At 48.0% G+C, this 12,593-nt stretch overlaps 1 protein-coding gene across 20 annotated transcripts in view; it reads left to right on the top strand.

Moving 5' to 3' along the window:
* Positions 1–12,593, top strand: part of ABLIM1 (actin binding LIM protein 1) — a 218,388-nt gene that overhangs the window by 41,535 nt on the left and 164,260 nt on the right. Inside the window, exon 1 of one of the 20 annotated variants that reach the window (XM_030335040.2) lies at positions 9,645–9,836. The exons of 18 other annotated variants lie outside the window; for them this stretch is intronic. In XM_030335040.2, coding sequence (XP_030190900.1) covers positions 9,821–9,836 — 16 coding nt within the window. In that variant the 5' untranslated portion in view covers positions 9,645–9,820. Of the gene's footprint in view, positions 1–9,644; positions 9,837–12,593 lie in introns of those variants that run through there. One more of the 20 variants, XM_032595181.1, reaches the window with a different exon arrangement.

The following is a 12,593-nucleotide window of genomic DNA, read 5'->3' on the forward strand; positions in this document are numbered from 1 at the left end:
CCCCTCCTCAACTAGAATGTAAACTCCATCCAGCAAAGATTTCTGGTTTGTTCACTGTGATATCCCAGCTCCTAGAACAGGCACTGACCCTTAGGAAGCATTCAATAAATACTTGCTGAATGAGTGCATGGGCTGAGGAGAATAATTTTGTCTTCCTGGGAGGATTCCTCACATCGATGCCCATTCTTTCTTTAATGGTTGGCATCACATGCCTTGTCTCATTTGGCAGCAAAGGTCATATACCGAGGGATCAGGAGGTACTAAAATCCTTCAGGGCGTTGTAAGTTAAATCCCCCAGATTCGATGTTTTCAAAAGGCTCCTGATATCCTAAAATGGTTTTGAAAACTGGAATTTTCCAGTTTTCAAGCCTATCCTATTTTGTTGTCAATCGACGAGGCAATGAGAAACTAAACAATAACATTCGTTACTGCCTTTTCTCATTGTGGGTCTCAGCGCAGGGCTCTTCTGTCTCGTGTCCCTAATCCTCACCCCGAGCCCAGCACAGAATTTGCAGAGCCCGGTGCAAAAGGAAAATGTGGGGCCCCTTGTGTAAATTGCAGGAATAAAGTCCCATTAAAGGGACCAAAATATAAAGCCTTTTCCCTTATTTCACACCGTCTCTCTCACCTTGGCATAGTGTTTTCCTTTGCTAGTTAATGTCCCGAGTGAAATTTTATAGTATTAACATGAATTGGACCTTTCATGTTCGTATTGTGCAGTGCCCGTTTTAAATGCAAGTAGGAGAGCATCAAATATGAGGTAGAATCACCGAAGTTACACAATTTGTATCTCGTAGGTCGTAGACACATATGCATTTCATTCTTTAAAGGAGAGCGGGAATTCTGCACACAACTAACTCAGCTGTTTTTTCTTTTGCTTCGTGATGCATGCACATCCCAGCACTCTCTGTCTTTGGCTTGTTGATGGAGGGAAGGAGGAAATGGGTCGTCCTACCTTTCCCTTTGTTTGATGTCATCATGTTCAGTAAATGGTTGGCTAACACGGGTAACAGGAGTCGGAAAGGATAAGATAGGGTTCCTTGGTTGATTGTTTTCTAGAAGACCATTCACCATTGCCTTCTTTCCGCACTTGAAGTGAGTGTTCCGATATGAATGGAGACCGACCTCTCGGCACCCCTGGTTATTCGGTGGTGGGTGTAACACCCTTACCTTGCCATTGCCTGGAGTCTCCGTGAGCTCCCAGCATGAACCTTGGTCCCCTGGAGTTCTGTACTCATGGAGCCCTGCAAACACCACATGCAAAGGAATGGCATTACCATTCTGCGTCTGTCTCCTCTGCTCACACACACGCTCCACTCTCCCAGTGGATGTTACCTGTAAAACACAAGTTCAGAGATAAAATTATTAAAGACATCAGTGTGATGCGATCAAAGCATCACACCAAATGGAGGGCCCTTCTGAGCCCGGGCCCTGTGTAATTGCACAGGCCGCGTGCCCTCGAAGCAGCCCTGTTCTCACCTCCTTACAAGCGGAGCGTATTACTACCATTCCCGGATGAGACTGCTGAAACCCGGAGACAGAAAATCCTGTGCCCAAGGTTACTCTGCCTCTGGCGGAGCTGGAATTCAAACCCTGGCTGTGTCTGATCAGGCCGCCCATGTGGCCAGTGTGACATAGCAGACTAACCACTGGGTAGAGAGAGGTAAGACATCAGGAGTCTTGACCCGTTTCTAAGTAACCGTGTAACCTTGGGCAGGTTTGCCTCAGGACTTCGTTTTCCCTTACATATGCGTGAAACTAATGCCTATGTTTTCGTACGTGTTCTAGTGTTGCCTACACCGTAGTTCCCATGGCCCCTTCTCTCCTTGCACCAAGAACTGGAGACACCCACTGAGACGTGTGTTGGGTGACAATGCCACCCTTTTTGGTGGCAGCAAATGCGCTAATGGCTGTGCACTTTGCGTGCCTTCTTTGGCCTGTCCCACAGATGATGGCGGAGATGTCTGGGGAGAATGAGAGAGAAGTTGTTTTCCGGGAGCGTGCCAGGGAGTAATTAAGAGTTGGAAGGTGAAACAAAGGGTGGGGGGCAAACGTAGGCTTTGTAAACCCTGCAGAAATTCTCTGACCCACCCCCCCCCCCACACCACAAATTTGTAAAATTCTCTTTCTACGGAAACCATAGGAGTGCTAGTCCTTGAGAATGATTCCACAGGGCGAGTGAATTATACCTTAAAGGCGTGATATGTTGGGGCACCTGGGTGGCTCAGTCGGTTAAGCATCCCACTTCGGCTCAGGTCATGATCTCACGGCTCGTGGGTTTCAGCCCCACATCAGGTTCTGTGCTGACAGCTCGGAGCCCGGAGCCTGCTTCGGATTCTGTGTCTCCCTCTCTCTCTGCCCCTCCCCCGCTCATGCTCTGTGTCTCTCAAAAATCAATAAACGTTAAAACATTTTTTTTAACGTTTATTCATTTTTGAGACAGACAGAGACAGAAGCATGAACGGGGGAGGGTCACAGAGAGGGAGACACAGAACCTGAAACAGGCTCCAGGCTCCGAGCTGTCAGCACAGAGCCCGACGCGGGGCTCGAACTCACGGACCGAGAGATCGTGACCTGAGCCGAAGTCGGCCGCTCAACCGACTGAGCCACCCAGGCGCCCCTAAAAAAATTTTTAAATAAAGACGTGATATGTGGATCTGGGTACACCGTGCTCCCCGGGCCAGCCAAGGATGAGCTCACCGGGCCGAGGTTAGGATGCTGTTTACCTAGCAGGTCGTCTCATAAGAAGTCCAGCTAACAAAGGATAAGCTATCAAGAGAAGACTGTTCTGTACAAAGAAGGCAAAAATGCAACGTCATTTCTATTGTGCCAAGTTTGAAGGAAATGCCAAAGAAGTCAATGTACATTGAGAGCATCTTGACTCAGAAAAATGTGTGTGCGTGTGGTTGGGACGGGGAAGGAAAGGCTCTTTCACCACCTCTGTGGAAGGGAAGGCCCGACAAAGCTTTGGATTCCGACAGATCTCTTCCCTCATGTGCGAGGCCGTACTAACATTATCTCATCCAGTTGTTACAAGGATTAAATGAGGTGATAGAATGGTGGCTGACGCATTACAAACATTCTGTAAATGGTGACAAAAGTGATATCGAGGGCTAGTTACTAACGGGACTCGGTAAGACGACTGCCTGGTTACATTTCTTTTCAGCTTGCTTTCTCTCCAAGGTGAATTATGGCTTTGCATCTTTCACGCAACTGCTAGGTTGACTTACCCGTGAGACTGAATTTACTTTTATTGTATTTCAGCAAGATTTTTTAAATCGGTCTATTTGATGATCAAACTGAAAAAAAATAAAATGAATACTTACTTTGACTTACTATGATAAGCTAGGGCCATTTATTCTTAATATTCATCAAATATTGCGTTCCTACTTTGCTCCTGTCACTACGTGAATACAGATACTCACAGGTGACCCCTTCCCTCAGAAAGCCCAGAGCCTTTTGCAAAAATAGACATGTAAATCCTTCACTGCAATGTAGTCAAGCTCAGGGCGCTGGCGGCACTAAGTACCAGAAAAAAGAGAACGTTGCTCGGGAAGCCATTGGATTTCTAGCATCTAGATTGTTCTTGCCCACTCATTGTATTTCTACCTAGAAACTATTAAGGAACGAAGATAAAGCTAAAAACAAACTGCCTTTTTTTTTTTTTTTTTTGAGGGGTCTTTTCCCAAGTAATTCAGACCTATTTCTGTATTTCTTGTGAACTTCTCACATACCTCCATTAGGCTAAACTCCTCCGCGAAACGCTTTTACTACTATCAAGAGATCCTGTGAATTCTGGTAATAGGTTCTAGGACACACGTAGGAAAATGGCTTGTTTTATGCTCACTCTGCAGTTTATATCTTTAGTGGATTATTTATAGGGAGCTTTATACCTTAGTAGTTTTTCTTAAGCTGCAAACTATTGCTCAGATCCAAATTCAACATTGGCTTCTGAGAAGGACAGTGGGGGGAATTTTGCATACAAACGTGAAATAATTCGACTTGAAGAATTCATGGAAAAGAACTTTGCTGGGCCTCGAGTCAGTGACATTCATATGGAAAAAATCCTAGGAATTCTCTGTTGAGGACATGAGAGTAAGATCAAGAGGGCCTGGACATTTAGGAATTTGTCTCGGGCCATAAGAAACTCTGGAATCCTCACTTCCAATAAATTTCCATTAAGTTCGCAGTGAATGCCCGGATGATTGTTATTTTAGCTAACCAAGAGGCTTTGCTTTTTATTTTTTACTTATTTTTTTAAAGTTTATTTTGTTTATTTATTTTGAGAGAGAGAGCACGGGGGGTTGGGGGGGTAGGGAGAGAGAGAGAGAGAGGGAGAGAGAGGATCCCAAGTAGGCTCCTCACTGTCAGTGCAGAGCCTAATGCGGGCCTCGAACTCACCAACCACAAGATCATGACATGAGCTGAAATTAAGAGTCTGATGCTTAACTGACTGCGCTGTTGCTATTTATTTAGTTTTTAACGTTTATTTATTTTTGAGAGAAAGAGAGAGACAGAGCTCCAGGGGGAGGGGGGTGGGCAGAGAGAGAGGGAGACACGGAATCCGAAGCAGGCTCCAGGCTCCGAGCTGTCAGCACAGAGCCCGACGCGGGGCTCGAACTCACGAACCGTGAGATCGTGACCTGAGCCGAAGTCGGACGCTTAACCAACTGGGCTGTTGCTCTCTAGATGCGGCAGCATGGTGTGTAGCTGTGTTTGCGCATCTCACATTCGCCTGCTTTACAGGCCAGCGTGCTAGGGCGGTGATTCTTGGTCACTTAGAGAACTGGCTATAGCTCCAGCCTCCTCTGCAGAGAATCTGAATCATCAGATCTTGGGTGGGGACCAAGATGTCTTGGTGTTTACATTCAAAGCACCCCTAGTATTTCTATCCCCGGAGGCCTGCAGAGTGTACCCTTGGGAAGGGAGAAAAATGTGAAACCCTACTTGCCTTCGTGGAGCTCACAGCCTACATGACTGTGACATGAAGCCATGGACATGAAGCCATCACTACAATCCCATATGGTCCGAGTTACTTAAAATGCTGTGTGTGAGATGTACATGGCTACCGTTTCCTTCTATGTATCAGGGAAATATTTTTTTAGTATAGTTTGTTGTCAGATTGGCTTCCATACAACACCCAGTGCTCATCCCAACTGGTGCCCTCCTCAATGCCCATCGCCCACTTTCCCCTCTCCCTCACCCCCCATCAACCCTCAGTTTGTTCCCTGTATTTAAGAGTCTCTTATGGTTTGCCTCCCTCCCTCTCTGTTTGTAACTTTTTTTCTCCTTCCCCTCCCCCATGGTCTTCTGTTAAGTTTCTCAAGATCCACATAGGAGTGAAAACATATGGTATCCGTCTTTCTCTGTATGGCTTATTTCACTTAGCATGACACTCTCCAGTTCCATCCACGTTGCTACAAAAGGCCATTATTTCATTCTTTCTCATTGCCACGTAGTATTCCGTTGGGTATATAAACACAGCTTCTTTATCCATTCATCAGTTGATGGACATTTAGGCTCTTCCCATCATTTGGCTGTTGTTGAAAGTGCTGCTATAAACACTGGGGTACATGTACCCCTATACATCAGCACTCCTGTATCCCTTGGGTAAATTCCTAGCAGTGCTATTGCTGGGTCATAGGGTAGATCTGTTTTCAATTTTTTGAAGAAACTCCACACTGTTTTCCAGAGCGGCTGCACCAGTTTCCTTCCCACCAACAGTGCAAGAGGGTTCCCGTTTCTCCACATCCTCTCCGGCATCTATAGTCTCCTGATTTGTTCATTTTAGCCACTCTGACCGGTGTGAGGTGGTATCTCAGTGTGGCTTTGATTTGTATTTCTATCAGGGAGATATTTAAATAAACTAGTAAACATAGACATTCCCTGGATATGCATACACCCACACACCTAATTTGGAGGAAGGGGGCAATATTGTTGGAAACAGACCGCAGCAGACTTTGAGATGAAGCGAAAGTGTTTTGAACTTAATTTGGAAAGAAACAGGTAGCCCAGGTTTGAGACTGTAACCACATCAATTCCAGGGTCCAGCCTCCTTAGTGCAGCATTCAGAGCCCTCTGTGAACTACCACCCCAGCCCTAGCTTGAGCCTTTTCCTGTTCTCCATGAGCAGTGAGCTACTTGACGTCTTCTTGCTCCCCGCCACCTCTGCCTGGAATCAATGATCTTACCCCCTTTCTTCACTTGGCAGCTTTTGCTTGCCTTCTCACTCTTTCTGGAAGCTTCTCCCAGCTCCCAGTTGGTGCTCAGCACTGCCTGGAAGCCGTTGCACCCTACTTCTGTCTTTAACACCTTCCTTATTTTATTGAGAATATTAGTGTGTGTGCATTTCCTCCACTAGATGTTAAGCAACCCCAGAGCAGTGGTTTCTCTCCTCTTGTGTTTGACCTGCCAGCCCCATTGTACCTGGCACACAGGCGGTGCTCCATAAATGTCTGCAGTGAGGTTGATCGATGTCAACATCAAACAGAAAGCAAATAAGGAACTCCATCTTGAGTTTTCTTTCAGCTGGATTCTGCTAGAAAGGATTCTGCACACTCTTGTGCCAGTGGGTCCTGATGTGTTGAGGGATGTGTGATACCTAGAAGCCTGGGGTCCAGGAGTCACAGAGGGGTCCTGAAATTCCCGCCGTACGGGTGCCCAAGCAATAGGCAATCGGTGGCTCTGTTGAAGAGAGAGGACAACGAGGAAGAGGGCTCCGCCAGGTTGTCTGTTTTCTGGCTGCAACATTTCCCTTTCGATTGGCGTGGCTTCTATTGAAATGATGCACTCTTGTATTTTTGCCAAGAGTGGCTGTGTGCTAGCATAGCTTTTCTCTCCCACAAAATGGTTGCTGCCCTTTGGTCGCTTGTAGACAATGCTTGCTTCATTTTGTGAGTGAATGAAAAAGGAAGACAGCACTGAGTGAGTTTGGGTGAATAAAACAACAAATAAAACCTTGGGTTGGTGTCAGTTATTAGGAAGTCTTATCTCATTTGAGTGGAATGAGATTGAGATAAGTTCTTTGGAAACCATCTCTAAAAATAAGAATAAAAGGGCCTGCCATCTTGTGAACCTTACATTTTTCATAGTTTTCTTGCATTTTATTTTGCTGCACCACTTGTAGCTTCAACTGGTAAAGGAGAAAACATCCAGGCTTTGGTTCTGTTCTCTAAGCTCTTAACCAGTCGGCCAGAGGCAAGGAGACAAAAACAATTTAGTTTTACTCTCCCACATTCCAAAAATAACTTTAGTAATACCCTCTTTGGTTATCTTAAAAGTACCCAGTAGATGCTTTTATCCTAAAGTAGCAGTGCCTGATTGTTGGGGGGAACTTATGACTGCTATTTAGCAACTAAATGCCCGGTGACTCATTCACTTTGTGGTGCAGGAAAATTCTTTCCATGGAAAACACAGGAGGGAGGGAATCTCTCGGAACCACTATGTAGTATTTTCCTTTAGGAAAGGCTTCTCTGAAAATGAATAGGCACCAACTGTCACTCTGTTAGCTTAGTCTCTAAAGCTGCCAGAGAGCCTTTCTAAATCAGGTTTTCTGTGCACTTTATCCACCGAGGTATACAGGAAGGTTCAGAACTGTAATAGGGGCCAGTTTGGTTAATAAATCTCAGGATTAAAAATGGTCATCCCGAGTAAGAGAGAAGTTGAACTAACTGCATTTACAATATCGGGAACATTGAGGTAGGATTGGATTTGGACTAGAAACCCAGTGGTGTTTTTCTGTCTCATTCCAATCGGGAGAGAGGGACAGAGTGAGCGGCAGAAGGAAGGAGAAGGATGAGAGAGCCCTGTTCCCTTAGCTTTGAGCTGAGTAACATGAAAGCCTCGGAGAGAAGTGCCTCGGTGCCTATGCAGCAAAAATACAATAAAATAAATTCACCTGCTAGGCTCACAGCACCAAACTAACTCCACTTCTCTGAGGTTAATTTTGCTTGTCAGCGTCTCTTTACGAGCTCTGGGGGTGACTGGGGGGAGAGGGGCAGGAGCAGACAGGTGAAGTTTTAGTGCATGAAAACTGGGGACTGTCAAGGACTCGGTCCCTGCTCCCTGCACCGCTCTTGAGCCCCGCCCATCTCTCAGGACTTGCGGGGCGTTGCTCTAATGCTTGGCTCCTGTGTATGAATGGAGGTTGGTAAAGCTGCTTCAAGGAGCACTTAGACTCCAGCTGGCTGCTGACTTAGGAAAAACATGACCCGTGGGGCTGCAGCGGGGGCAGGGAGCAGTGGGAGCAAAGTACGTTTTGTAGAAAAGACGATTCAGGGGTTGGAGGGGACTTAGCCCTTCCCGGCTGAGACACTCAAGCTATTAATAGTAAAGCCCTGAGTCACAGATGTAGGAATGTCACAGCTGCTCGAGATCTGCTACTGTTACCCATCAGAAAACCAGCTGGAAAGGGCCTCCGCACCCCACTAAACCTCATGTCGGCTATAAACAACCTCCCAGGCAGGTTGCTTGACTTCATTCCTTTCTGTTACCCTGGCTCTCTTAGACCCAACACGTTACAATATTTGCAGTAAATACAGTCTAATACTGGCTGTGCATTCCAGTTGGGAAAGATGTGTTGGCCATCTGCTGTTCTCCCCGAGTGGGGCTGCGTCTGCCTTTTTGTCTCTTGCTCGTCACGTTTCTCCCACATGGTGGAGATGTGTAACGTGGGGCCCGGGCTGGGGGTGGGGCCGGAGGATCTGGGTTCGGGAGACAGGTGCTGGATTGGGGTGGGCGTGGACTTTGGGAACCCAGAAGCCCCCTGCTCTTCGGAGACTGACCTGTGACCCCGTGGGTCAGAAATCCGAAGCCTTGTCAGCAGCCAGTGCGGCTGCGCGCCGGGCTCAGGGGCTTGAGGGGCGCGGGTGTGGCTGTTTGCCGCCGACTTTGCGGATAGTGTCCCTCCGGCTCGCATACACATATCCGAGGGGCTTGTCTAGAAAACGCTAATGAAGCAGAGGGAAGGTGGAAGTCGGAATCCTACCTAACTGGATAAGTCAGATTTTTGCTTCGATCCTGAATATGATCCTGGAAGGAACTGAATCCTGCAAGATCCTCTTCCCGGGCTGGCTCTCATTGTCTTGATCCCCTCCGGCTTCTGTCCCCCCATTCAGGAAAACCAAGGAGGGGGGTGGGGGCGGGGAGCCGGGCTGGGGGGCGCCGGGGGCGGGGGCGGGGGAGGGGAGCGCCAGGGCCAATCTTCACTCATTATAGTTGAGCCTCCAAAGTTGCAGAAAATGAGCTTGGAGTCACTAGCATTATTTCTCGATTTTTCTACTACGGTTAATTTTATTTATTCCGTGTGTCCGAACGAAGCCGGAATAAGAATAGGGAGCAGAGGTGATAGGAAACTAATGAGCTAACAATTGACTAGTTTTATTGAAACAGTCCCTTGGCCGTTCCTCGGCCCCCCTCTTCTGGCAATGATTTATCAGGCTCCGGGAAGGGAGCGTTTTGTTGCCCGTTCTCCCGGGCCTGGGCGCGAGGAATGCAAAGTGGTGTCAGTGACCAAAGATTAGGACAGTGGAATTTTGCATTTGTTACGGCAGCAGCTGCTGTAGCGAGAGGTTTCGGCTCAAGGGCAGAGTCCCCGAGCTGGGCGCGGCCGCCACTCGGCGGCGATCGCGGGGCAGGCGCGGGAGCTCGGCCCCCCGGGATGGGGGCGGGATTTTAGAAAGAAGCCCCAGACCCCGCGAGTGGATGCGGGGGGCTTTTCCTCGCAGCGTCGGCACCGCGGATCTGTCCGCCCAGGAGCGCTCCTGCTCCCAGACTTTACTGCTGTTTCTTTCGGCGCTGCTCGCCAGAGGACCCGGTTGCCATGGTGAAGGAGAAAGGTAATTATAAATATCGATCCCTGTGCATGGTTGCAGGAGTTGCAATGGTGCTGCGGGGCTCGGCCACCTCATGGGGGACGATCAGTCGAAAGCCAGGCAGACATATTCTTGGGGCGAGACCCTCTGTATTGTGAAGTCGTTAAGAACCTTTAATTTAGCCGCGGCGTCTGAAGCGCATCCTATTTCTGGAGTGTTTGTACAGCTGAGCTCCTTAATGTGTGTCTCTTTTGATTTGGAATTGCATCTTGAATGTTTCGCTGTGTTTGAGAGTTGCCTTCCTGCCCCCCCCCCCAGCCTAGCGAGCCTTCATTCTCTTCCTCACCACCCGCCCCCCCTCAAATCAATAAGTTACTGACGATGTGTAACGAAGGGGTCCTTTTGCCAGATTTGTGCCGTGTTGGGACATGACCCGGCCTAGCTGGGACCGGCTGAGCAGAGAAGCGGGCTGTTTGGAGGGTCTCAGGTGTGCTGTTTTAATCCCCTGGCCTTCCCACGGTATCCCTGATCACCCCTCCAGACACCTTTGTGAAGGATGCGCTCTCAAAGGTGGCAAATCAGGTGGCGAGGAGAATGTCAAAAGGGAGAAGGCGGGGCACTCCGCGCAGGTGTGCGTTATTTTTTGAACTGGGTGTGGTCCTGAATTGTAAATTTTTCAGAATTGAATTCTAGTTTAAATTATTAGCTTATCTGAAAAATGTAAAAAGAACACAGCAATCCTTGGTTTTAATGATCCAACTAATACCTAAAATATATCTTAAGAAAGTGAAATGCTACAGAATAGAGAGCGAAAAGTGGAAGCGTCTTGCCCCTACCCTGTCCACCTCAATTCCCCCTTATCATTCGTCAATATTGTGTATCCTTCTAGAGAGGTTAAGAGAGAGAGAGGGAGAGAGATAGTCAGAAGGAGTATAAAAACGGGACCATTCTGTCGTTTTTCTGTGACTTGATTTTTCCCCCCTCTTAATAATATGTCTTAGGGACCTTAAACACATGATTTTAAAATGTGAGTAACCACCCTTTAATTTTGCTCTTTGGTAAGCTTGGATTTATTCTGCCACGCTTTCTTGCTGTGGGACATGACTTTCTCCGTCAACACGGATGTCTGTTCTTTTGGGGCTTCCTTGAACCATTTCAATGATGTATCTGCATCCGTTTTCACTGAGAGCCCCTACACGGAGTAACTTTGAGGTAAACACGCCAAACGCAAATGGATTCTTGTTGCTGGAAACTCAGTTTGGTTTTGTTATACTAACGGATGGCTGGAGAAATGGGATCATGACAGCTAACCGTGCTAAGGCTGCACCTTGGGACAAAGAGAAACGTGGTTCTGCTCTATCCATTCTGCTCCTGGGTGTCTTTAATAATCCCTTGAATTAGCTTTGGTCTTTCACTGAGGAGGTGGTAATCGAGTGAAATGTCTTGGTGTGAATAAAGATGCTTCTAATGATGTTCCCTCTCTTTGGGGGATGTTTTCAGGAACTTTCAGAGTAGCATAAACAGACGCTGACATTTCATAAAGGTCAGGGTTCTCTGTTTGTACCTTCCACCCGACTAGAATAACCCCAGCCCTGATCTCTGTTGCTCATGGATTGGAGTTTGTTTCCCCAATATAAGTAATTTGTGGGTGATGGGAAAGGGGATTACAAAAGCCGCTTCTTGATTCCATTCCCACGGAGCCCAGGAAAGCCCCAGACCTGCTCTAAACCACATATCAGGGATCCCCAAAGAGCAACTCCTTTTCTGAGTCATTGCAGGTGTCCCCAAACTCAGATTGATCGGCTGGGCTCACGCTCACTTTACAAGTGAGTAGCCACTTTCTAACTGGAACGTGGGGATGGGCCACTGAGAGGTCACATACGAGTACTATCTTTGCCCTTAGCCACCGATTAAAGGCTGTTCCTTTTTGATTTTGAGGTCTGTGCCAGTCCGTGCTGCCACCTCCCAGCTCTCCGATTGCACCAACCTCAGCCAACAACGGAGGAAGGCAGGATGTGGGGCAGGTACACGAGAGATTCTGTGGAAAGAAAGCCACCACCGTAGCTTTTCAAGTGGGACGGGCACAGGGGAGCACGTGGTCCAGGCATTCATCCTGGAGAGGAGAAAACGGGGGTTCAGAAAGGGTCAGGAAATTGTTCAGGGTCACACCGCGGGTGGTTGGACCAAGGGTTCATCCTCTGTGTTCCTTCAGATGGCGTGCGTGGAGCGGTGACTGCACTTAGGACAGTGTGTGGACGTCCGCTGGCTCTCTCGCTAGATGGTGAGCCCCTCTGAAGCAGCGCCGCGTCTCCATCTGTAATTTTCTCGTGCACAGCTTATCTGGTATCCGCCCATCCTAGATTCTCAACAGTTGAAACAGACTGGCTTGTGCTCAGAGGTGGGACCCGAACCTTTGTCTTCTCCATCCCCGGACTCTTCTAGTCCTCTCCGTTTCCTCTTGCTCCCAGAGACGCCTCGCTTCTTCCTCCCGGAGCTGACACAGGTCTCCCCTGAGCAGGTTTAGTTCATGGCACGTCCGTCCTGAGGAACGCGGGGGCCCTCGTGAAGGAGGGATAATGGATGCTGTGTTGTGCTCACCACTTAGGATGGCTTAGCTCGCATTGGTTCGAGTCCTTATTTTCTCTCCTGGGTAAAGTTTGCATGTATCTGGTTTGGGGTTGACCCTGACGGGAGAGAAAGGTTGCTTGCAGATAACACCTCTCCTAGCGTGGAATAGCATTTGCTGATACATTTGGACCCTCGCTATCTTTTCTTCTGCTA

This window comes from Lynx canadensis, chromosome D2 (assembly GCF_007474595.2).
Source record: "Lynx canadensis isolate LIC74 chromosome D2, mLynCan4.pri.v2, whole genome shotgun sequence".
Taxonomy (NCBI): Eukaryota; Metazoa; Chordata; class Mammalia; order Carnivora; family Felidae; genus Lynx; species Lynx canadensis.